The 25,942-nt window shown below is 45.2% G+C and overlaps 1 protein-coding gene across 1 annotated transcript; it reads left to right on the plus strand.

The window, feature by feature from the left end:
* Positions 1-415: 415 nt before the first annotated feature.
* notch1a (notch receptor 1a) lies at positions 416-24,958 on the plus strand. Its single transcript, XM_056403871.1, has 34 exons — positions 416-668; positions 1,871-1,952; positions 9,574-9,836; positions 9,940-10,278; positions 11,291-11,413; positions 11,534-11,767; positions 11,857-12,012; positions 12,132-12,317; positions 12,496-12,609; positions 13,238-13,351; positions 13,461-13,694; positions 13,793-13,903; positions 15,146-15,338; positions 15,453-15,598; positions 15,701-15,814; positions 16,399-16,518; positions 16,634-16,786; positions 16,881-17,109; positions 17,229-17,430; positions 17,542-17,695; positions 17,820-18,004; positions 18,301-18,433; positions 18,550-18,807; positions 18,911-19,023; positions 19,151-19,722; positions 19,833-20,273; positions 20,391-20,536; positions 20,666-20,879; positions 20,994-21,078; positions 21,193-21,355; positions 21,501-21,799; positions 21,911-22,058; positions 22,164-22,261; positions 22,381-24,958. The coding sequence occupies exons 1-34, from the start codon at positions 611-613 to the stop codon at positions 23,641-23,643; spliced, it is 7,443 nt and encodes a 2,480-aa protein (XP_056259846.1). The 5' UTR covers positions 416-610; the 3' UTR covers positions 23,644-24,958.
* Positions 24,959-25,942: the final 984 nt, after the last annotated feature.

The raw sequence follows: 25,942 nt of genomic DNA on the forward strand, positions 1-25,942 counted from the left end.
TCCATAAATTCATAACATGAACAATCTTAATATCCACAGTATTTATAGCTCTCAGTTGAATATAGCGGAGCAAGAAGTATATTCCTCTCTGACATGTTGTAGAGCAGATGTAAAGTTGCAGAAAATGGAACAAATGAAGTAAAGTGCCTCTAAATTTTACCCAAGTAAGTGAAGCACTTGAGTAAATGTGTTTATTGAAATTAATTAATTAATTAAATGTTAATAATTTTACTAGACCCTATATTGGACATAGGAGGGGAATGGGTGTGTGCTACTATTGCAGCACAAGGAGAGAGAGACAGCTTTTATCTGGCCTGGGGGGAGGAGAGGGGGGCGGAGGGGAGGGGGAGGAGGAGGAGAAGAGTGGGAGGAACTTGTAGAGTTGCCTCTAGATTTCATTGAGAACTCGGAAAGCACCAGGTTAACATCTATGATCTGATTCCTCTTGATGACTGGAGACCTTTTTCTGTCTTTCTCTCCTCTCTCCGCTGGATTTACCTCTCCTTACAAAGGATACTTATTTCAAGTCAACATCTGGAGTACACCAAACTGTGGATCTATGAGAACCCTACGTGGGATTCAGCGACATTTGTGAAGTTGAAGAGGAGGAATGTATCGTTTCTTTGTGAGACTAACATTTCTGATTCCTGCAATCGTCATCTCACAAGGTAAGACGTCTCAAGATGTTTTGTTGCAGAGAATTGCAGAGCAGCACTGAGGAGGGTCAGGAATCGAAACTCGTATCAGTTGAAAATCACTCCTCGCAGAAGTTAGTGAAAGCTCAGTGAATGGATAATAACTGTGTCATTTGATCAGTACTGGGTTTTTGTCAGAGCCGTGTAAGTGCGAGCATAATATGTGACACTAATGAATTCCAGTGAATCCCTTTGAAAGTTTTATTGACTTATTTTAAGAGCTTTTCTTGGTCGTGGGAATGAATTCACTTCAAGTGCAGGAGCCAAGAGCTGCGGTGCGCTTGTCTGCTGACTCCCCAGAGCTCACTTGTGAAAGTTAACTGTTTATTTTGTCTGCACGGGCAGACCAGTCATAGGCCTACTAGTGTAATCTCCCGTATACTTTTAATGAAACAATTAATTATCAAAAACTTATTATGAGGAGTTTAACTCGTATTTAACTGCTTGTAGTTGCAGTTCGCTGTTTATTCTTGTAACCTGGTTTTATTTAACTGTAGAAAAATGCATTGAGGTCTTGTTAAATGTCCTCTTTTTAAGAACCGGTTTTAAATAACATGGGAGATAATGGAAGTTGGTGCGTGTGTTGGGGCCGGGGGACGCTGGGGGGTGGAGGGAAGGGGGTGGGGGGGGTGGAGGGGGTGGAGGACACCTTTTGTCTCCATGTGTGGGAGAGTGTTGTGAGCGCCGGGTGGAGGGTGGGGGGATGGAGGAGGTGCTGTTATTCCCGTCTGCCGGTAAACAATGCCCGAGGAGAGTGTTTTATGGCTCGTGCTGGACTCTGATTTCTATTGTTCCGCATCTGAGCCCCGCAGCTGCTGCGCTTTCCCCCGCAAAAAAAAGCGTGCGCTCCCAAAAAGCCACGCACCACACGCTCCGTGCCTCACCGGCGACAGGCTTCCCAATATCCCCCACGGACAACGGTGTAACAAATCAATTAAAAGATCAGGATGTGCAAGCGCGCGCGTGCATTAAATATGAAATGGCTGTGAATAAAGTTGTATAAAAAACTCACTGATGAATAATTTCCCGCTAATAATTTCAACTCTGCCTAATCCTTGTTAATCCCACTAGCTCCTGTAACAGTATAGATCTCATAAACACCACCCTGGTATGTGTGTGTGTCATGTTCATGTTGGGTAACAGATGTGTTTTAATGTTTTTCATGCACTCAACAGGTCTAAAATGCTCCCTACCCACTGAATCATGCCTGAATGGAGGAAGATGTGAAGCCACCTCTAATGGAAATGGAGAATGCAAGTAAGTAAAAAAGCAGCAACACCTGAAGCCTCAGATGTTGCAGAGCACACCACCACAAAGCATTAACATTTTCACTTGTGTCATTTGTTGAGGTGTTTTGGAATTTGTGCTGTTTTATCGGCGTAGTGTAGTGTAGTGTAATTTTGGTACTTGAAAGGGCTCTTTGGCTGGAAAGAAAAGGGGCCACATATTCCCCCTTTTCATTCCAGCCTTTGAGCGGGCCCTGTGCCCGGCAACCAGAGGAGACCCTTGAGTTTCCCCTGGGCTGGTGTGCTCCTGTGCCCCTCCAGGAGCCACATCGCTCTGTGAGGCTGCACACATTCCCTCAAAAAGAAAAGAGTTTAAGAAGTGAAGAAATTAAAGGAGAGTGCAATTCCAGGGTGCTGCAGAGGTGAAAGAGGGATATCTGGACAAAAGCCCCCCCCCACCCCCCACCCCATCAGTAGGCCCGTTAATGAATGCAAGACCCCTTCGCCAGCAAAGTGAGAGGACGCGTCCAGTCTTAAATCTTGTTTTTCTGCTCTTTCATGAGCGACAGCTGGGGCTCGCCTGCCGCCCGTCACCCATTGTCCTGCAGTCAGAATAATGCTGTGTGACTAATCTGAGTGAGGCTTCCCATCATGCCACAGCCACCCCAAACACCACAACACACACCAAACCCTGCCACAACCCCCACTAACCTCCCCTCCTGCTTTCTGAATGGATACACCGCCTCCTTTCCATCCCAACTCCAACCCCCCCTCCCCACACACACACACACACACACACCTTACCGGCTCGTGATCTCCACTAGAAAGCCAGATGGCTGTGAAATGTAATTGGATTGGATGTCGAGAGAGTGAGATTAATTGGAATAAAGTGCAGAAATTTGAAGGCAAACAAGTGGGAACAGACAGAGGCAGATTGTGGGCTGTTTGTTTAGGCTGTGGACTGTTGTTAGTAGTTTGTGGGTGAGACACATAATACGCTGACATGCTCTTTAGCTGACCTGCATCTTAGTCTGTGAGTTTGATGATTCAGTTCTGAATATATATTTTTTTGCACAAGATGACAAAAGATAAAGTGATGGGAGGATGCCAGTTTTGGGGTTTTCCTCATTGTCCCGGAGGGAGACAATTACTAATACTAAAACTTTTTTTAAAATATTGTATGATTTCCACTTGTAGTATGATTTTTATCCACCTGTAAAGAAGCTCAAGGGTGGCCTGGTTTACCCTCAGGACATGTGGTCATGGCAGGCGCTTCTCTAGGTCTGCTGGGACAAGGGGGAATTATTGAATAGCCCATGTTACTAGCCCAGGGCCACCAATTTACAATATCTAATCTGCACACACACACACACACACACACACACACACACACACACACACACACACACACACACACACACACACACACACACACACACGCGTGCAGACCTCCGCACGTGTGCACAGAGAAACTCTCCCTCCACCCTCCTCCTCCACAAAGCTGTTATTGTGGTCCCCATCTCTGCCCGGTCCAATTAAAAACAGACAGGATAAGAGCATCACTTCATCCACCCGCACTCTCTCTTCCTCCTTGCTTTTCCTCTCATTAATCATTCATCCCCGCTGAGCCAAGCAGCCCCCAGTCACGGGGGTGCACTGGGAGATTCAGCGTCAGTGCTCTGGGGTCAGAGTGTAGCGTCTCTATGGGTGTGTGGCTAAGGGGGGGGGGTTCCAATAATCGCCCAACTTGTGGTTTTTTATCATCATTATTTGAATTTTGTGCCAGACATTGACTAGCAAATTCCTTTTGATTGTGTGTTGATGACATGATTGGAAAGTCCGCTGAGGGAAACTGATCTCTGACACAGTGGTTGAAAGAAGAAGAGGCTGGCACTGTGACGACCGAGTCAAGGCAATTCTCAACATTCAGGCAGATTGAGTTAAAAACACGGTCAAAGGTTTAAATGCTAAAATGCTTCAAACCCACACATGCAACTCCAGCAGTGACTCATGTCTAGCGTTGTGGTTTTCGCTGCAGAGTGTAAGCATATGGTGACACAGATTTGAGTGGTAGGATAGAATTAAATCCTCTTTTATCACAGTTCCCATGAGTGTGAGAATAGAGAGTGAAATCACATGGTGGCGTAGAGAACAACGTTAGGCTTGGTGTTAACTGTGGTAATCACATCTTTCAAGGGTTTACTGGGATTATACCTGTGTTGGGACAAAATTGATATTCCATTTCCCTATCCTGCAGAGAGGATGTTTTCTGTCCTTCCTGGATGTAAAAATAGCCTCCTTTAATTTGACATTTTTCATGACGTATATCCCTAAAATGGCTTGTGTCCTGTTTATTGTATTGTAACTGTTGTGTAATTACCTTTCTGAGTTTGATTGGGCTCAGCTTTTGTATAGGAGTTCTCTTGATAGATGTATCTGCCTACAAAGGCAGAAAACAATAAGAACAGGAAAGACGAAGGTTTTAAATGTTCTGGCTGCCCGGCATAAGGTATCTTCTAACTTTCCATCCACCTTTTGCTGATACACTGAAATCCGTATAACACATTTATTTATAAATCAGTACTTATAAATGTGATTTAAAAGTAACTTAACCACAGCAAAGAGTTAGAAGCTGAGATGGGAGTTACTGCTACTTAGCTAAGCTAGGCTAGTTAGTCATTAGCATAAGTTGAGGTGTTTTCATTCTCAGTTACTGAATTTAACTACGGCCTCATTTATGTGTGATTACTAACTAAATTACTGGGATCTTTGTTCATAAAAACATATATTTCAGTTACAGGAAACAGCTTGGCAGAGTAAAGCTGTCTTTAGCCATGGCTAGCCGTGGCAATCGCACTAGATACCTTTAACTGGATTTAGCTCTCTTGCTAAGCTGTGTAATTAACTGTTTGTGTTGTATATTTAGCTGCCCTGTGTTCTGTGGTAACTGCTAAGTTTCATTTTCTTTGAAATTGTATGCTTAAATGATATAACAATTTTTGTGGTATTTTGGTCTTAATTCAGTTTTGATGTAATCAACTTTGGCTTTGTTGGAGAGCAGAGGGAACAAAAGAGAATGTATTTAACCATCCAGCATGTGCAAAATCACATTCACTCCACAGATTAATTCATTACAGGGAAATGTTTCAGTCAGGGGAAAGTCTCTCCTCTAGACATAAAAGTGTGCTTCAGCTTGTGGTGGTACTTGACACACGGAAACAAAAACAAGCCACTGTAATGGGGAAGCACTCGGTCTGAAAACAAGAGGTTATCTGAAGGTCTGAAGCTTCCTGTTTCCCATGGAGCTAGTCATCTTTTCATAGGCCACTTAAAACATGTAAGGGCACAGCGTTGTTTGAGTCAAATTTAGTTTCCATTAGTGAGACAGTAACGAGGGCATGGCAAGGTTAAAGGTTGTTGCCCCCAACCCCTCCCTTTGCATGGCTGACTGACTCTTGATGCTGCTTTGCTGAAATGGACACTGTTTTGGTCTGAGGTGACTGTTAATAATAAACATGGAAAACATCTCAACTGTCTTGCTACATGTCTCAAATACTGCAAGAAGTCTGACAGAAATAGACGCGTGAAAGAAAATTGACTGAAAGTCTGCTGTGGTTAGTGTGATCAGACCTCTCTGACCTTGCACAGAGCTGCCTGGTGTTGCATATTGATGATAAAATGTCTCACTCATAAAAACTGTCTAGAGCGAGACCAGTACCACTAAAGAGATGTTCCACTCTCCCTTAAGGAATGCTGCTCTTCATTTGTCCTCCTATAGGATTACCGGGCAGGTCTCTGTTAAAGCTCAGCTCCATGTGGGCTTAAGTGTTTCAGATCATACAAGTGCATGACTGGGTCAAGTGTGCCTGCTGGTGTTAGAGCTTAAACCCCAAATAAAAGCCAAAGGCTGCCACTCCCCTGGTTGGGCCCATTCCCCAGATGCCAAGGCCCCTCTGATACAGCAGTAAATGAAGTCGGTGGGACACTATGGGAAATATGTCCAATCTCATTTACCCCAAATAAAATCAAATTCAGTCAATTTTATATTGATTTTGAGTTTCAATCTAAAGAACTTTAGGGTAACTTTAAGAAAATACTCAAGACACAGACTATTACTTCCCCACATTTAGCGTTGACATGGCCTCAGAATAACACATTGACACCGGGCAGTGATCAGAATCCTGGGAGTCTGGAGATCCTCAGAGCGGGATGATCAAAGCCGAGCTGTCAGAGCACAGAGATAAGAGGCTATTTGACTCTAGTGGACGCTGAAAGTTCACATGCACCAGTAAAGACTGACAAACACCAATTCTTTTGGCAGGTTAGAGTCAAACTACACGGCACCTAGCAAGGGAGTAAATGGGTTAAATGCCCACGTGTGTGTGTGCGCATGAGAATGTTTCTTTATCTTTGTTTTAATTACAGGCATGAGCAGAAAAGTTATCAGTTATGAGAGTCAGTTACCCCACATTATCCTCAATGTTTGCCATATTACAAATTGGTATTTCTGCCAAGAGAGGCAAAAAAAGTACCCTAATAATGGTTTCAGATCAGTTTCACACTCAGGATGTTGTGGTTATATGTTATGCACGCACCTGAGTCAAGGACTCCAGGCTAGAGGTACGTTTAGGAGATTTGTTGTCACTGATAAGCATCGTAAGAAGTGGAGTGGCAGGCAGGTGTTTTTCTTGTTGGACTGTGAGGTGGGGCGTCTCCACGGTGTTGGGAGAGTAACTGAAATTAACCTGACATGAGTAGAACAAAGTGTATCACTCAATCACACACAGGCGCTGTGGGTAGTTATGACGCTGCTGTTTGTTATCTAGTATTTTCTGCATGAAAGTGACCTTGCAGTCATCAGTCAGCAGATGCTCAGTCCCTGTCAGTGTGAGTGATCCTCATAAATCTTCCCACTTCAGCCCTTGTAGAGAGTGAGACGAGAAATAGCTCAATTACCGTCAAAATTATCTTTTTATGAGGGTATTTTTAATGATGCGTGTTACGTGTGGAAACTATTCATGTTCACGTTGTTATTTCATGTGGTTTCATTCGCTTTACACTTTGTCTCAGTTTCAGAACGTTGTTTAAAGGCGGTGGCTTGATGAACTTTATAAGACTTTACTCTGTTTGAGTAAACATGAGAATTGAAATTCATACTTTATAGTTTCCCATTGACTTCCTGTGTGTGTTTCAGTTTAATTTTATATGGTTAGAAGAGAGGAAATGATTTTACAGAACTCTTAATAACAAAGAAGTCACCAGATTGAATGTATAATTATATGATGAATGTATGATGATATGTATAGCTATTATACATTCTTCTGTTTCCAGTGTTGCTCCCCTACTGCAGTATTAAACTCAGTGTTCCCAGTAAAGTGCAGATCATTCATTGTGGTGGGAGTTCAGGTCGTTCCAGGCCCAGTACATTTCTCATTTCCTCTAACAATACTTCGCTGTTCTGTTCTCAGTCTTACCAACAGATGTGGACCCCTGAGGTCAGACCTTGGCTAATTATTAGACACATCCAAGGGGACATTAGCAAACTAGACAAAATGAATGAAGAGGGTAGGACAGAAACAAATGGCCACTCAATGAGAACAAGGAGGAAGGGAGAGTTGAGGGAGAATGCGAAAAGAAAATATGGTGATCTTGTAATACTTTCTTAAAGAACATTAAAGGAAACAACAAGAGTATAAAGCTGATACTCACAGACATGGTTACTGTACACCGCCCTCAGTCATTTACATAACATTTTCCTCAGCGGTGGCATTTCCACCACACAGTGGGGCTGGTTTTGTGTCTGAGGATAAAGTCACCCCCAGAGTGGCAGATGGTAGATCAGGCCCAGCGGGGTGAGAGGAGAGAGGGGAGAGAAGGCAAAGAGGCCATCCCACAGTCACAAAAGTGTTTGGGGTCAGAGGTCGGGGAAGCATCTGCTCCGGCCTGAGGGGACATTGCATCGCTGGGAGAGACCTGTTGCCGTGGTGTGTGCTGCTGAGCTTTTCAGCATGTGGGTGGATCTTTATCTCAGACTGGACTGACTTCAGGACAAAGAGGATCTATTACAGTTAGTTAGCACGGGGTGACATGCACACGAGTGCACACACACACACACACACACACACACACACACACACACACACACACACACACACACACACACACACACACACACACACACACACACACACACACACACACACACACACCATTACCAACGTCTCAGTTTCATTATGCCATTACTCCCAAAATGATTATCCAGTGTGTTTTCATGGTAGAGTGAAACAGGGAAACTTCAAAGTCACCCCAAAAGCTTTTACGATCTCCTGCCAATTGCAACTGTCTGGGCTCCTTGTGGGGACATGTGACTGTTAAAAACTCCCTGATTTGGTCTCACCTAACTAAGTCAACAGGGGAATTTTCAGCAGTCCTGTGTGACAAAAGGGAAATGCTGTAAAAAGCAAACTGTGGGGAGCTGTAAAAAGTCCACACAGGAGAGAAATGAGAAAACAGGGCAATGAAAAGCTGAGTGTGAGTCAAAGTAGAAACAGAGAGAAGACTAGAGAGACAGAAGAGTCAGTGCTGTGTATTGAAAAAAGGAAATTGGAAGAGGAACAGGTAAGGAAGAGAGGAATTAAGAATGAGTGTGGTGGTTGAGAGGGGGGGTTGAAGAGACAGAAGTTGCAACAGCTGACTTCACATGGGTTCTTTATGTCCCTGGAGGAGAGGTTGGCTTGTCAGCACCCCCATCTGACAAGGGGACAGAGGGGAAGGAGGGAGCGAGGGAGGGGGGGTGGATAAGGGGAGAGGAGGAGAAAGGAGGAGGGGGGAGGAGGAGGAGTCCTGTCCAACAGCTGCCTTCATTAACATGCGCACCTGCTCCCTGTGGAGATACTAGGAGGCCAACAGATGCCCTCCCTTGCACATAAACACTCATGCTCATATGCACAACTACACACACTCACACAAGCCCCAATTCAAACATAAACACTCTTTTTTTTGCTGACTTCAAATGCTCCTACACGTGACAGATAGGACTTTACCCGTATGTACAAGCTGCATATCAAATAATGTGAAGTGAAAATCTGTTGATTTCTCTCTTTTTTGGGGGGAAAGATTAATTTTTAGTTTCACATCATCATCTTTGTCCAGCTTTTGTCCGGTGTTTCTAAATCCTCACTTCTCATAATCAGTTTCAGCTATGTGACTGTAGCAGCATCTGCCCTTAGTTTGGATGGGAGGGAAGCACCCAGGGGCTTAGGGTCTGAATGCAGTGCTTCATATAGGACATCCAGAGCCGGCACAGTCCCCTTGATCTCTACGATCATTCAGGATGAGTGCGGACAGCGTGGGGGCGAAAGGTAGATGGGAACGGGCTGTTAACGGCTAGACTATTTTGTGGCGTCTGTTGTCCCAGCAGAATGTGTTTTCAAGGTTCTGAGGGAGTCTAATCCAGAGAGACACACTAGAACAACATGCTGTCCCTGTCCTACTGCAGTGGGACTTTGCTGGGCGGGAAATTTTTAGTCCCCCTCTCCCCTTCCACCCCCTCCCCTTATTCCTCTTTTGTTTAGATAATTGTTCCCATGATTTAAACCAAAGATCTTAGTTCTCTAATCATAACCGCTTCCCCTCTCACTCTCTACTCCCAGGTGTCCAAGTGACTACGTAGGCAGTCGGTGCCAGTACCCAAGCCCCTGCAGCCCTTCACCCTGCCGCAACAGTGGTGAATGCCGCCCTGTTTCCCATGGCAACACGTTTGATTTCCGCTGCGTGTGCCGCCTGGGTTTCACCGACCGGCTGTGCCTGACCCCCACCAACCACGCCTGCATGAGCTCCCCCTGTCGCAATGGAGGAACCTGTGATCTCATTACCCTGACTGCCTACCGCTGCCGCTGCCCACCTGGGTGGTCAGGTATGCAGCTCAAACTTTATTACCTCAATATGCTTTTTTTGTAGTCTCATTTTACTGTGAACCATAATTACTAACAACTCTCTTTTGCTGTATTGTTTTCAAGGCAAAACATGCCAGCTTGCCAACCCATGTGCTTCCAACCCATGTGCAAACGGTGGCCAGTGCTCAGCCTTTGATTCCACCTACATCTGCACCTGCCCACCTGCTTTTCACGGTCAAACCTGCAAACAAGACATCAACGAGTGCGCTCAGACTCCCTCTCCCTGTCTCAATGGCGGCGTGTGCGTGAACGAGGTGGGCTCATACCACTGCCGCTGTCCTCAGGAGTATACCGGCCAACACTGCGAGACCACCTACATGCCATGCAGTCCTTCACCATGTCAGAATGGAGGCACCTGCGTGCAGAAGGGAGACACCACCTATGACTGTAGCTGCCTGCCAGGTATCACACAAACATACATCTACATATTAATAAGCAGAACAATTGTAGTTAACTTTTTCTTCTGTTGACATATGGAGTTGTATCTGGCACACACACTTTTGTTTTCCTATTACATCAGTTGACCTATAAACCAGTCTGTTGCTGTAGTGAAATGTGATTGGGTGGAATGAGTACCCCCCCCTGCCAGCCTCCACTGGCAGGATGTAGTCACACAGACGTTTCCTTCTGATAACCACCAACAAGCCCCACACAGCACCAGGAGCCACACATACAGATTAACGTATAGATAGACACACCCTATTCATGAGGTCAAACAAACACAAAAGCATCTTGTTTTTCAGCTAAAAACAGCCAGCCTGTTTGGTGTCTTTATTGTGTTGGCACCCATACCCGTTGCAGTGTTGTGTATAACCTTGGCTAATCTTGCATAGGTTGTGGTTACTGCTGTTAAAGTCAGGAGAGCAGCTGTGGACAAACCACCTCATACCAAGCACAGTTGTACTTCCCTGAAAAGTCCAATACGTGATCTTTATTCTAAGCTTTCGGCTGGCTGTGTTATTGTGCGATTTTGCGCTTATGACCGGCACAGAGCAAGTTGTTTAGATATGCAGATGAATGAAGGATATTGTGGGCTTGTGTGTTAAAGTTTAACCCATGCTGTGTGTCTCTCGCGGGTGTCCGTGTTGGAATGCGTTTAGATAGCGAAGCTGCACGGGCACCTGCAGAGCTGCTGGTTGATAGTTAATCAGACTATCGTGGCTGTAAAACACCCACTCGAGCCTTTGATGTCTGAGGAGCAGCAAGCTGGACTGTCATCTACAGGGCGTTAAAACAATCTGCCACGAGGATATAGAGACCTTATCTTTCACTTAAGTGCACAGTGATAACAAGAGGAAGAAAAGAGTCTTGATTATTAACTAAAAGCAAAAAGGTTGCCAGATCTTTTCCTATGTCTTTGTGACGCACCAATTTTTTTTTACATCTTGTTTCTTTGTCTCTCTTTGTTCACCAGGCTTCACTGGTCAACACTGTGAGCATAACATCGATGACTGTCCAGGTCACAACTGCCAGAATGGTGGTGTGTGTGTAGATGGTGTAAACACCTACAACTGCCAGTGTCCACCTCATTACACAGGTGACTTTTTTTTCTCCATCTAACTTTAAATTTTAATCAGAAACTTACACAGAAAACATTTATAAATGTCCCACTGGGATACTGTGTTTATGCCTCTATTTCTTACTAAACATTTTTCAGGTCAGTACTGCACTGAAAATGTGGACGAGTGTGAGTTGATGCCCAATGCGTGCCAGAATGGTGGAACCTGCCATGACACTCACGGCAGCTATCACTGCGTCTGCGTCAATGGGTGGACAGGCGACGACTGCAGCGAGAACATCGACGACTGCGCCAGTGCGGCTTGTTACCATGGTGCAACCTGCCATGACCGCGTAGCTTCCTTCTTCTGCGAGTGTCCTCACGGTCGCACAGGTACGACATCTCCAGATCATGATCTCATTGAAGTGAAAGTATTGTAATGATACAGTTTGGTGAAAACATGTATTTTGTGGGACTCGCAGGTTTGCTGTGCCATCTGGATGACGCCTGTATCAGCAACCCGTGTCAAAAGGGCTCCAACTGTGACACCAACCCAGTCAATGGCAAGGCAATCTGCACCTGCCCCCCGGGTTACACTGGGTCAGCCTGCAACCTGGACATTGATGAGTGCTCCCTCGGTAAGTAACAAAGGCGACTGTTTTTCTCTCCTCTTGTTTGGTTTAGAATTGCAGTCTTTTATAGTTATTATGCATAAATGACTACATAAGTGAGACGTCTTGTATCTTCAATGCTTTAGGTGCCAACCCTTGTGAACATGGTGGTCGCTGCCTCAACACCAAAGGCTCTTTCCAGTGTAAGTGTCTTCAAGGATATGAAGGTCCTCGCTGTGAAATGGACGTCAATGAATGCATGTCTAATCCTTGCCACAATGATGCCACCTGTCTGGACCAGATCGGAGGGTTTCACTGCATCTGTATGCCAGGTAGGAACATTTGCTGACACCACAGGGAGAAGAAAAGGGGTTTCCACTGTTGCTGTGAATGTAAACATCATTATACCTTTTGTTTTCTAAGCTTTTTTGGATCATTATTAAACACTTGGACATTGACTAGGTCTCAGAAAAAGAAACATGATTTGACTAATCACTGGACAAATTTCAGGATATGAAGGTGTGTTCTGCCACATCAACACCGATGAGTGTGCCAGTCAACCATGTCTCAACAATGGCAAGTGCATCGACAAGATCAACTCCTTCCACTGCGAGTGCCCCAAAGGTGAGAACATATCAGGGAATGGGGAAAAATGATGGAGTAAAAGAAATAGGTTCTTCAATCCTTCGGGTCTCTTTTAACCCCTTTTTTCTGCAGACAAATGGGAGCAGTGAAGAGGCTATAAAGAGTGGATCATTAACGTATCTGTCAATGAGTAGAGTGTGCATAGTTCTCAGAATGGATGTAAATGATTTACCTCTTCTAATAGTGTCACAGAAGGGTTTTCGGGTGAGCAGGACAGAGCATATCAGATTGCAGAAACATTAGCATTTTTCGCGGGCATAAGAGTTTGTATTAGAGCTTAGCGCCAAAATTGGGGGGCACGGATTGGTTAATACCCAGTAAGCTGGAGGCCATTGTGTTGTGGTTTGAAAGAAAGATTTCACTGCACAGTAAGAGCTGAGGAGTGGAGGTGGGGGGTGGGGTGGTGGAGGAAGGAATGTTGTGGTATGGTTCGTTAGGACCTTCAGTGTCCTCTATACCTATGTACACATGCAAATTAGTTTTTCTCTTCTCCATTTTCACATTCTGCATACTTTAGCCATGATATACGGAACATGACGAGCTACATTAGTTTTGGTAATTTCACATATTTGAAACATAATCTGATGAATTTTCAATCCACATCCAGGTTTCTCTGGGAGTCTGTGTCAGGTGGACATTGATGAGTGTGCCAGCACCCCCTGCAAGAATGGAGCAAAGTGCACAGATGGTCCCAACAAGTACACCTGTGAATGTGCTGAAGGTAAACCAAACTATTGTTTTGGGGTTTTTTTTGTACAAATTTCATCTTGCAAGTTTTTCTAGTTTCTCCCCAAATGAGCATCACCATTATTCTCTCTCTTCTCGTCCAGGTTACACAGGGCAGCACTGTGAGACCGACATCAATGAATGCTACTCTGACCCCTGCCACTACGGCATCTGTAAGGATGGCCTGGCTTCCTTCACTTGCTACTGCCACCCTGGCTATACCGGCCGACTGTGTGAGACCAACATCAACGAGTGTCTGAGCCAGCCCTGCAAGAACGGTGGTACTTGCCAGGACAGGGAGAACACATATATCTGTTCCTGCCCCAAAGGCACTACAGGTGAGGCTAGAGACATCCACATTCAAATATGACAAGCTCTTCCAGTTAGTGTCTAGATTCTACTCATATTTTTTGCTCACTTGTGCTCCAATCCACAGGTTTCAACTGTGAGGTAAACCTGGACGACTGCAAGAGCAAACCCTGCGACTACGGCAGATGCATTGACAAAATCAACGGCTACGAGTGTGCATGTGAGCCGGGCTACACAGGTGAGCGCTAGGTGGAGTTTACAGATGCAGTGGGATGGTCCACTGAGCTTTGGGAGGGGTAGGTACGACAGGTGGCTGGCGGGTCCCCTCCTGCAGAACAATGGTGTCAGATTTCCTGTGTGTGATGGGGGGGGGGGGGGGGGGGGGGGTAAGAGAGAAAGGAACAGTCTCCAACCTGATCCACACACAAACACATACACACAAAGCGCTAACTTTTCCAACCATTTGAAAAGAGTGTGACGCTGAGCCTGGAAAGGGTCTGTAAAGTGATACTTTAAAAGGAAAAGAGCATGGCCTTTAATCACACATGTGGTGTTTAGTAGTGTTCAGCTGACAAATCCCACTCATAACTCTGATTCAAGTGTTTTCACTTCATTTACTGTAGCACTCAGCTACCTGTGATGTACTAGCATATAAAACTTTAGTGACAAAGTCTTATCCCAGCGAGTGGACCACTCTTGTCTTCCTCCCTCTCATGGCCCAACAGAGCCGGTTCTGACTGGTAGTGGCTGTGTCATTATGCTGAAAGGGGGGCAGGGAGGAACAAGTGTGTGTGCACAGGCTGCTCTGCATCCCTCCTCCCGTTCATCTTTTTGTGCTTATGGGGTGAGTGTGGAGGGCACGGCGGGACTGAGACACAGAGGGACAGAGGACTATTGTAACTGAAGATCAGGCAGTTGGGCCCTCCCTTCCTGATTGATGAAGAACAGAAGAGGAGGGAGCTGGGTGGGGGATCAGAGGGGGGTTTAATTGTTACTCGGCCGTGTGTGAAATGGGTCTGGCCTTCTGTCCCTGTAAACAGCTCTGGGTGAGGTTACTTCTCCCTGGACAGGGGGGTGGTGTGTGTGTGTGAATAGGGTGAGTAGGGACAGCCCCCCACCCTCTCCTGGCAGCACCTCCCCCTCTCAGATCCAGCTGAAACCTTCCTTCTGCCTATTCAACTGGGCCCCATTCAATCAATGAAGGAGAGGCAAAAGGGCCTCCAGGGGCCGCCAGGCTAGGCACACATTGGAGCTGCTACAGCTTCTGCCTGTGAGTCTTTAGTGTTAGCTCTCTCTATTGTCCAAAAGCCACACAATGCACCTCAGCTAGCAGCTTATAAAGGCTCAAACAATACCACAACAGAAAGTGGTGTCCATCTGTGGGGCTTTCAAAATGGCCAGTGTAGATATTTATAAGTTCATGTCTTTCAAAAAGAAAATTTGCTACATTGTCCTAAATTCATACATCACTGTCTTTCAGGAGCAATGTGTAACATCAACATCGATGAGTGTGCCATCAACCCCTGTCACAACGGGGGCACATGCGTCGATGGCATCAACAGCTTCACCTGCCTGTGCCCAGAGGGCTACAACGACGCCACCTGTTTGTCTCAGGTGGACGAGTGTGGCAGCAACCCCTGCATCCATGGCCGATGCCAGGACCTCATCAATGGGTGAGCACAGATCCCATGTTAGGATGAGTGTGCAGCAAAAAAGTGGTCCAAATAGCAATCACACAAACAAAACAAACAAACATCACTGACCTGTCTTTTCATTTTTCATTAAAGCTACAAATGTACCTGTGACTCCGGATGGAGCGGGCCAAATTGTGACATCAATAACAACGAGTGCGAGTCCAACCCATGCATGAACGGGGGAACGTGCAAGGACATGACCAGCGGATACCACTGCACATGCAGAGCCGGCTTCACTGGTCAGTTGTAACTCTTGCAACCTCTCATCACTACCTCTCTTTCTCTTCTTTCTTTGTGACCTAAGTCTAACACAAGTGCGACCTCTAATCCTGCCCCTGTAGGACCTAACTGCCAAACTAACATCAACGAGTGTGCCTCCAACCCCTGCCTCAACCAGGGCACCTGCATCGATGATGTGGCCGGATACAAGTGCAACTGTTTGCTGCCCTACACTGGTATGACACGTAGCTGCTTTTTTTTTTAATCTTATTTTCTATTACTTATTTTTATCTTAGTTATCTGCTGACTCAGCTGTTGACACAGGTCTCAAAATGTAAAGGCACTTTCCACACAGAGGGATTATCCTATCCTGTGTTGTTTTAGAAAACATCAGCCAGTGGCCACTAACGGGAATGTCTGTTTTTGGCGTCTCTGTGTGGAAAGTTCTGCTTGTCTGCTTTGAAGGGATAACAAAGCGTGTGTGTTTTGGAATAACATGCCACGGTGGCTAATACAAGCCGGAGTACCGGAGCCAGCTCCAAGCCCTATTCCCACTTCCGCCCTGTCCTGTTTCCTGTCTGTGATCACACAATAGCAGGAAACAGGAAGGCCCTTCCTGTTTGGCGAAGTCATCATGGAAATGGATAAGGAAGTGGGGCGGAAACTGGGATTTAGAAATGAAACTTTTACGGGGGTTTAGAGACATAGGGAAATTTAATATTTTATGTCTTTGTTGTTGTTAGAAAGTCTAAGGGTGAAGCAGTTTCTCTATATTACCAGTGCAATGCAAACATGGATGTTGTCTTCTCTCTGCCACCAGGTGAAAACTGTGAGACCCTGCTGGCCCCCTGCAGCCCCAGACCCTGTAAAAATGGTGGTGTATGTAAGGAGTCTGAAGACTACCAGAGCTTCTCCTGCATCTGCCCTGAAGGATGGCAAGGTATCCATCCATCCATTTCTGTTCATCATCTGTTACATGTCCTGTCCATTTATCTGTCCATCCACTGGATGGTGACATTAATTTTTATTGAACCATATTTTTTCTTTATCTCAAGGTCAAACATGTGAGATTGATATCAACGAATGTGTGAAGAGCCCATGCCGCAATGGTGCTATTTGCATTAACACTATGGGTGGCTACCAGTGCAAGTGCCAGCCAGGTTACTCTGGCCAGAAGTGTGAGACAGACATTGATGACTGCAAACCAAGTAAGGAACAGATTCGCACATTTGCAAGTTCCCATTGTGTTGACAGCTTAAAAGCAGGAAACGGTAAACTTATATCCTTTTTTCTGTCTTTCAGATCCCTGCAGTAACGGTGGTCTGTGCCACGATGGCATCAACAGTTTCACATGTACCTGTCTGCCTGGGTTTCGTGGTGGCAGATGTGAGCAGGACATAAACGAGTGTGAGAGTAACCCTTGTAAAAATGGAGCCAACTGCACGGATTGTGTCAACAGCTACACCTGCACCTGTCCACCTGGCTTCAGTGGCATCAACTGTGAGATCAACACCAACGACTGCACTGACAGGTAGCTCACCATGTCCAAATACTGTCTGTAGTTAGTTAACTGTCAAAACTTCGCTGAATAATCAGCCCAAAGTGAATATAGTAATGCTTTAGCATTTTTATTTTCTTGTGTTTCTGCAGCTCTTGCTTCAACGGTGGCACTTGCGTGGATGGAATCAATGCATTCGCCTGCCTGTGTCTCCCCGGTTTCACTGGAAGCTACTGCCAGTACGACATCAACGAGTGTGACTCCAAGCCCTGCCTCAATGGAGGAACTTGTCTTGACAGTTATGGGACGTACAAGTGCACCTGTCCTCATGGCTATACAGGAGTCAACTGTCAGGTATTGATGGTCACCCTTTGTCTGGATAACCATGTGGGGCTTTGTGTTGGTTTCATGCATTGCCTCCAGTTATAGTTTGTAAAATATTTTCTCTCCTTGTTTCCCTGTTAGAATCTTGTGCGCTGGTGTGACTCTTTCCCCTGTAAAAATGGAGGTTCCTGCTGGCAGCAGGGAGCCTCTTATACCTGCCAGTGCCAGACTGGATGGACTGGCCTCTATTGTGACATCCCCAGTGTGTCCTGCGAGGTAGCAGCCAAACAGCAAGGTACGGTAGCCAGCGGAAACTTACTTGCCATCATATGATATAATCAATTTTCATTACATCTGTTGAACCTCCAAGTCCTGTGAGTAATTTGTACATTGTGTAACTCCGTCCTTGTCGATTTCAGGTGTGGAGGTGAGTCACCTGTGCAGGAACTCAGGCCAGTGCCTGGATGCTGGAAACACACATTACTGCCGCTGCCAGGCCGGCTACACTGGGAGTTACTGCCAGGAGCAAGTAGATGAGTGCTCACCCAATCCCTGCCAGAATGGAGCCACCTGTACTGATTATCTGGGAGGCTACAGTTGTGAGGTAAGGAATATAGGAATAGAAAATTAAATTGCATAGAAAGTGTTGGATTGTCTTACTATAATAAAATCTGTTTCAGTTGGTTTAAGAGGTGGACAAGGATAATCAACTCATGTTCACATTTATAATTTTCCCGATACACATACACTGTAGCTATACAGATCAGAAGGCACTTTATTTCTAACATTAGTTTCTCTGTTTTGATTTGCTTGTATCTTCTTGTGGTTAATGCTCATTAAGACTATTTAAATGAATTGAAATGAATTCTAACTATAGTGATATTTTTCTTTTTCTCTCAGTGTGTCCCCGGCTACCACGGTGTAAACTGCTCCAAAGAGATCAATGAATGTCAATCTCAGCCCTGTCAGAATGGAGGCACCTGCATCGACCTCATCAACACGTACAAGTGCTCCTGTCCCAGAGGAACACAGGGTAGATACCTGCATAGCACATTCACATGCACTCAATGGCAAAAAAATAAACAAATAGATGATCACAGAAAATGAGGGTATGGATTTTTCCTCACCTGACATTTTTATCTCCCATAGGTGTCCACTGTGAGATAAATTTGGATGACTGCAACCCCTCCAGTGACCCACTGACCAACGAGCCCAAGTGCTTCAACAATGGCAAGTGTGTGGACCGCGTTGGAGGCTACCAATGTGTGTGCCCAGCGGGTTACGTAGGCGAGCGCTGTGAAGGTGATGTCAATGAATGTTTGTCAGACCCCTGTGACCCCAGAGGGTCCTACAACTGCATTCAGCTCACCAACAGCTACCGCTGCGAATGCCGCACTGGATATACAGGTACTGATCTTCTAGTGGCACATAACAAGAATGTAGTATGCCTGTGTGCGATGTCTAAATATTCATGCGTGTACTTGATATACGTTTGGCCTCTGTTCTCCAGGTCAGCGCTGTGATAGAGTGTTTGATGGCTGCAAAGGAAGACCCTGCAGAAATGGAGGGACGTGCGCTGTTGCCAGTAACACACCTCATGGTTTCATCTGCAAATGCCCTCCCGTGAGTACAGCTATAAGATCTACTGAGACCAGTTCCTCTTGCAAAATGCTTTTAATATCCTTTTTTCCCCCTAAAGTATGAGTATGAGTGCAACGATCATAACCTATGTCCATTTCTGCCCCTTTAGGGCTTCACCGGCTCTTCTTGTGAGTATGATTCTCGCTCCTGTGGGAGTCTGAATTGCAGGAACGGAGGTACGTGTGTGTCAGGCCACCTAGGCCCACGCTGCCTGTGTCCGCCAACCTTCACTGGACCTGAGTGCCAGACCCCCACCGACAGCCTCTGCATCTCCAACCCCTGCTACAACGGCGGAACGTGCCAGATCACTCCAGACGCGCCTTTCTTCCAGTGCAGCTGCCCCAGCAATTTCAACGGCCTGCTGTGTCACATCCTGGACTATTCCTTTGTCGGAGGTTTTGGACGGGACATCACGCCGCCTCCGGAAGTGGAGGTGAGCTGTGAGATTCCTCAGTGTGACGAATGGGCGGGCAACCACATCTGTGATTCGCTGTGCAACAACCATGCTTGTGGTTGGGATGGAGGAGACTGCTCGCTGAATTTTGATGATCCGTGGCAAAACTGCTCTGCAGCCCTGCAGTGCTGGCGATACTTCAACGATGGGAAGTGTGATGGCCAGTGCAACAGCCCTGGATGCCTTTATGATGGTTTTGATTGCCAAGGACAGGAAGGTCAATGCAAGTAAGTATAGAAAATAGATGAAGAGATGCATATTTTAGAAATCTTTGTCATAGATTTGTGTTCTTGCAGAAATTTCAGAATACTAACCTCATCTTATTCTTTCTTTTCAGCCCACTGTATGACCAGTACTGTAAAGACCACTATGCCGACGGTCACTGTGACCAGGGCTGCAACAATGCAGAATGTGAATGGGACGGTCTGGACTGTGCCAACAACATGCCAGAGAAGCTAGCAGACGGGCACTTAGTTCTGGTGGTCCACATTTCCCCAGAACAACTTAAGAATCGTTCTTCTACCTTCCTCAGAGAGCTCAGCAGCGTCCTCCACACCAACGTCGTGTTCCGTCGTGATGCCAAAGGAGAACCAATGATCTTTCCTTACTACGGCAATGAGCAGGACCTGGTTAAGCATAACGTGCTGAAGCGCTCTGCAGATGGCTGGCCTGAGTGGGCTTCGATGCCAGCCAATGTTTTGGGTCAGGTGAAGGAGCGTGTGTCTGCCATGGTCAGCCCACGGAAACGCAGAGAGCTGGATCCTGTGCAGGTCAAAGGGTGGGTATCACAAAATAAACACAAAATATCTAACATTTTGAGCAGTAAAATTACATGTATATGGAATACAGGAGAGCTTAGATGAATGTTAACATTTCCACCCATTTTTACTTGTAGGTCTGTGGTGTACCTGGAGATTGACAACCGTCAGTGTTACCAGCAGTCTACTGAGTGTTTCCAGAGCGCGACAGATGTTGCTGCATTCCTTGGAGCACTGGCCACCAGTGGGAATCTCAATGTGCCCTATATTGAAGCTGTCACAAGTACGTTACTTAACCTCAGACCTTTTACTTATATAGATAGATAAACATATATATAATAAATGTGTTACATTAAAAGTAGTGACCAAGTTGAAATCCTAAGTAACACACAGTGACTTTCTATCTTTCCAGGTGTGAGACCCACTCCCCCCTCTTCAGAGCTCTACCCCATGTATGTTGTATTCTTGGGCTTGGCTGCTTTGGGTTTCATCTGCCTGGGCGTTTTGGTGTCTCGTAAGCGGCGACGAGAGCATGGCCAGCTCTGGTTCCCAGAGGGATTCAAAGTGTCAGAGCCCACCAAAAAGAAACGCAGAGAGCCACTGGGAGAGGATTCTGTTGGGCTGAAGTATGTAGACTTTGAAAGTGGAACATAAAGTCTAGCAGCAGATTGTATCATGTAGTCTTGTGTATTTGATGTCATGTACAGTATGCGGTCTAACCTGGTTCCTCTTTTCAACAGGCCTATGAAAAACTCAGACATCAATCTTATGGATGACAATCAAAATGAATGGGGTGATGAGGATCCAGACTGCAGGCGCTTCAGGGTAAGATGAGCAATTTGATACGAGTCTCCTCTGGTCTGAATAAACTATATTTTACCAAACTGTCTGTTCACTACCTACTGATGCTGACATTGTGATGATTGGTATGTCTTTCAGTTTGAGGAGCAGGCCATGTTGGATTTGAGTGACCACACTGACCATAGGAAATGGACACAGCAGCACCTGGACGCAGCCGACCTACGTATTCCATCCATTGCTCCTACGCCTCCGCAGGGAGAGATAGAGAATGACTGCATGGATGTCAATGTCAGGGGACCAGGTGTGTACACTTACAATAATTATTGGATGTCAGATGCTTTTTACAGAATGATCTATCATTGTGTATCATGAAAACTGATCTACTGTGAACAACAACAGACACATGCTTGGGGAACTCATTACAATCCTCGCCCTTCCTCTTTCAGATGGTTTCACCCCCCTGATGATCGCCTCCTGCAGCGGCGGAGGATTGGAGACTGGTAACAGTGAAGAGGAAGAAGATCCCTCAGCAGAAATCATCTCTGACTTCATTTACCAGGGCGCCAACCTCCACAACCAGACTGACCGCACGGGTGAGACTGCCCTCCACCTGGCTGCTCGGTACGCCCGCTCGGATGCTGCCAAGCGCCTCCTGGAGTCCAGCGCCGATGCCAACGTTCAAGACAACATGGGCCGCACTCCGCTTCACGCCGCTGTGGCAGCAGATGCACAGGGAGTGTTCCAGGTAACCACTTCCTCTACAGAAGTCTCACATCTCTCCAGGCCTTGATTTGTTTTGATAAAATTTGTCCAGCAGCTTGAAAGCACTTAACTAAACAAGTCTATATTCATGCAGATTTTGATCCGAAACCGCGCCACTGATCTTGATGCCCGCATGCATGACGGAACGACGCCGCTGATTCTGGCCGCCCGATTGGCGGTTGAGGGAATGGTGGAAGAGCTTATCAACTGCCACGCCGATGCTAACGCCACAGATGATTCTGGTAGCTAACGTTTTATCAACCTCTCATCTCCACAGTCAATAAAGATCCCTCAGTGTGTTGAGGTGTTATGATAATCAACCCTCTCCATTTTCACTCTCTCTGCAGGTAAATCTGCTCTTCACTGGGCCGCAGCTGTAAACAATGTAGAGGCTGCCATGGTGCTGCTGAAAAATGGTGCCAACAAAGATATGCAAGACAACAAGGTATGTGACGTGATGCGACTGTGAAGGAGCTATGTGATATATATTTAGACCCTCACATCCACAGTAGTATACTTTGTGTATTACCTGTTTCTTACCTGTTTTTTGGTTTGTTTTTTTAGGAAGAGACACCACTCTTCCTTGCAGCCCGTGAAGGCAGCTACGAGACAGCCAAGGTTCTTCTGGAGCACTTCGCCAATCGTGAGATCACTGACCATCTCGACCAGCTGCCCAGAGATATCGCCCAGGAACGCATGCATCACGACATTGTCCGCCTCCTGGATGAGTACAATGTGGTCAGGAGTCCTGGGCTTCACAGCGCCCCCCTAAGCACCTCCAGCCTCTCTCCACCTCTCTGCTCACCCAGTGACTACCTTAGCAACCTCAAGCCCACTCTTTCTGCCAAGAAGGTTCGCAAAATTAGCGCTGGGGGAAAAGGAGGGAAGGATGGAGGCAAAGATAATAGAATGAAGAAGAAAAAGTCTCTGGATGGGAAGAGCAATTTGTTGGACACATCAGCTGTCCTTTCCCCGGTTGATTCCCTTGAGTCACCACATGGCTACCTGTCTGATGTGGCCTCTCCTCCCATGACGTCACCTTTCCAGCAGTCCCCACCTATGTCTCTAAATCACCTACAAGGCAATGGTGACTCCCATATGGGCCAGATGAGCATGGGTAAGGATATGGGCTGTATGTCTTTCGACCCTAACCCACCCCGTCTCTCTCACCTGCCTGTATCCAGCCCCAGTAGTCAGGGCACAACATCCATAGGTGGAAGCAGAGGAGGCCAATGTGACTGGGTCTCCAGGATGCACCCAGGTGTAGGCCAGCAGGGAAGCTTCACGCAGGCGCCACCTATTTCCCACAACATGATGGGCCCTCTGCACGGCGTCAGCACTGCCACTCTGTCTCAGATCATGGGCTACCAGAATCTGCAGACAAGCCACCTCAGCTCGCCCGCGCACATGATGCAGCAGGCTCATTCTCGGCAGCTCCAGCACCAGAACTCCAACTCCACCACAGCTGGTCAGTCCCTCAACCAGAGCTTCGCTAACGTCGAGCTGAACGGCTCCGACATGCAGCAAAACAACAGCTCGGGACGCTCTATGCCCATCCACACTGTGATGCCGCAGGAGACGCAGATCCTCGGCACCCAGTTTCTCACCCCTCCCTCCCAGCACAGCTACTCTGGCCCCATGGACAACACACCTAACCACCAGCTACAGGTCCCCGACCACCCATTTCTAACTCCCTCCCCCGGCTCCCCCGACCAGTGGTCCAGCTCATCCCCACATTCCAACATGTCTGATTGGTCAGAAGGCATCTCCAGCCCGCCTACAAGTATCCATTCACAGATGAATCTGATCCCAGACCAATTTAAGTAGAGACTTGTTAAATTGACAGAACTCTGTAGTCGTAAAAAAAAATATCTAAAAACAAAGTTCATACAGAAAGAGAGTGACAAACCTGTCTCAAGACTGAAGATGCTCCTTTTTAAATATCAGTTTTTATACTAACGATAAGAACCGTTTTAGTAATTTTTGTATTTATTTATGTGCTTTTTTTGACCTGAAATATAAAGAAGATGCTTTTATATTTATGCTTTTTTTATTTCTTTGTTTTGTTATGTATGGGGAGATTAGAAAACTGTTTTAAAGGAGTGTATATCAGAAAAAAGACTCCTAGATGTGTACACTGGCTATTTATTTGTGTCTTGTGTTGCTATATTCACTGGATTTATTTTAATCTTTTGGTGCATTGGTCTTCACAAATTTTATTTTTGGGATTCGCATCGCATTATGTTTGTACAGTTTTCTTTCTCAACTTTTATAGATTATTTTTTAAAAATTTCAGTATTAATTAATTATATTTTAACCTCTTTTGTCTTTTTAAGTGACACAGGTTTTGTTACTGAACTACATTTCACTAAGTCTTATCACTGAGTTAGATTATGATCAGATATATATATATATATATACAGTGTCACCTTTCATGATGTTGCTTACTACACTGTCCTCTTTTGGCAAAATGTAAGTGAGCAACAGAGATACTTTGGAGATTTGGGACCTTTAAGCACAGAACAAACATCTCTTATGTGTTGAGAGATGCTTTTCAAAATGAATGGAAAATGCATCTAAATCAACCTGAGCCTATTTTTCTTGAATAACAGTCTGGGCAGGTGCTGAGTAATTGGTTTGTGATCATTTATGATGCAAGGACTGTTTCTTTATTTCATAATGTTTCTCAAATCAGTGATTATGGTTACCATGTTTAACCTGTTAAGTGTTAAATTGCAGACCTGTTGTAGAAAGTTGAAATGTTACATTCGCCACACTTTAAAATAGTGCCAGTGTGATTTTTGTTTTTCCTAAGAAAAGCAATGTATTTGTGAGATTTCTTGTAAAAAAAAAAAAAAGAAAAGAAAACGTCTTCATGGTGGAGAACATTGTTCGTGAAAGAAATGGGGATCTTTGTTTGTGTGTTTAATGACATCACCTGCACTTTGTAAAAGAGTGTGGTTTAAGGTGTCTAAATGTCATGTTTTATAAACTAATCCAGAGATAAAGATGTTTAAGAAAAGATGTAATTCAAAATCAATGTTCATGCAAAGTTGTAGTTTGCAAAGTATTTCCTGATTAAAAATGTTTTGTAAAAATTGTCTTGATTCAATAAAAAGCTGCTGTCAAGCTTTAAAAAATATATTCCTTTCTTGATTTCATTTTTTTTCCCTGAAATATTATGTGATTGACAGTATGGCCATCTTATCTGTAGTTCCTTAAATTCAATACAACATCTTATTCCCATCCCCACAGGAGCTGGTGTCTGTTGCCCTCCAGTGGCAGTACACTGATAATACCACAGTGAACACGGGGACACTGCTGTTGCTGAAAATCATTCCTGTTTATTTCAGTTCAAATTATAGAGTTGAAAAATGTGTGGATGCCACCATAAAAACAGTTTATCAGAGAAGCAATTTATGTTATGCTTTTGCAAAGATAATTTATCCGCTAAAGTTAATATTTAATGGTCGTTATGATGCGTGTCAGATCTTTGGTAAAAAAAGATGCAAGAAGTAGCTAGTGTAGACTGATCTGGAAAATAAGAAATTCTTGAATTGAATTAAGTTTATCACATTTATCCACACTAAATAGAATTGTTAAGGTCACCTAGAATAGCTACTGTGTTTAATGTGTCTGGCCAGGGTTGCATTGGTATCTGGATTACAGCCATGAAATGTGTGGGGTCTTGACTTCAGTATGAAAAACCTATTTGTACACGGTTGAAATTTCATGTTTAACTGCCTTAAATCTATTCAGAGCAACTCTGTCACACTGAGAAAAACCAAAGTCCCTCTCAAACTTTCTGGCTTCCCCCCGTATGTGTAAATTGAAACTTGAGGTACTATAATGTACTTTTAACTGTATTGCATTTATTTGAAAACAATGGTTACTTTACAAATTAAGCATTTACTTATAAAACATATATTAAGCCTATAATATTTATGTGATATTACACACTTTTATAGGAGTGTATATAACATGGACCAATGCTAAATGATACGGCATTATCAGTACATTTTGCTTATTAAACCTCCCCACTTTAACTTAGTGCTTTTACCTTAGGATCTGAATACTACCTCTGCCAGTGGTTGCACTATGGGAAATGTAGTATCTATCCAGGGAC

This window comes from Seriola aureovittata, chromosome 18, assembly GCF_021018895.1.
Source record: "Seriola aureovittata isolate HTS-2021-v1 ecotype China chromosome 18, ASM2101889v1, whole genome shotgun sequence".
Taxonomy (NCBI): Eukaryota; Metazoa; Chordata; class Actinopteri; order Carangiformes; family Carangidae; genus Seriola; species Seriola aureovittata.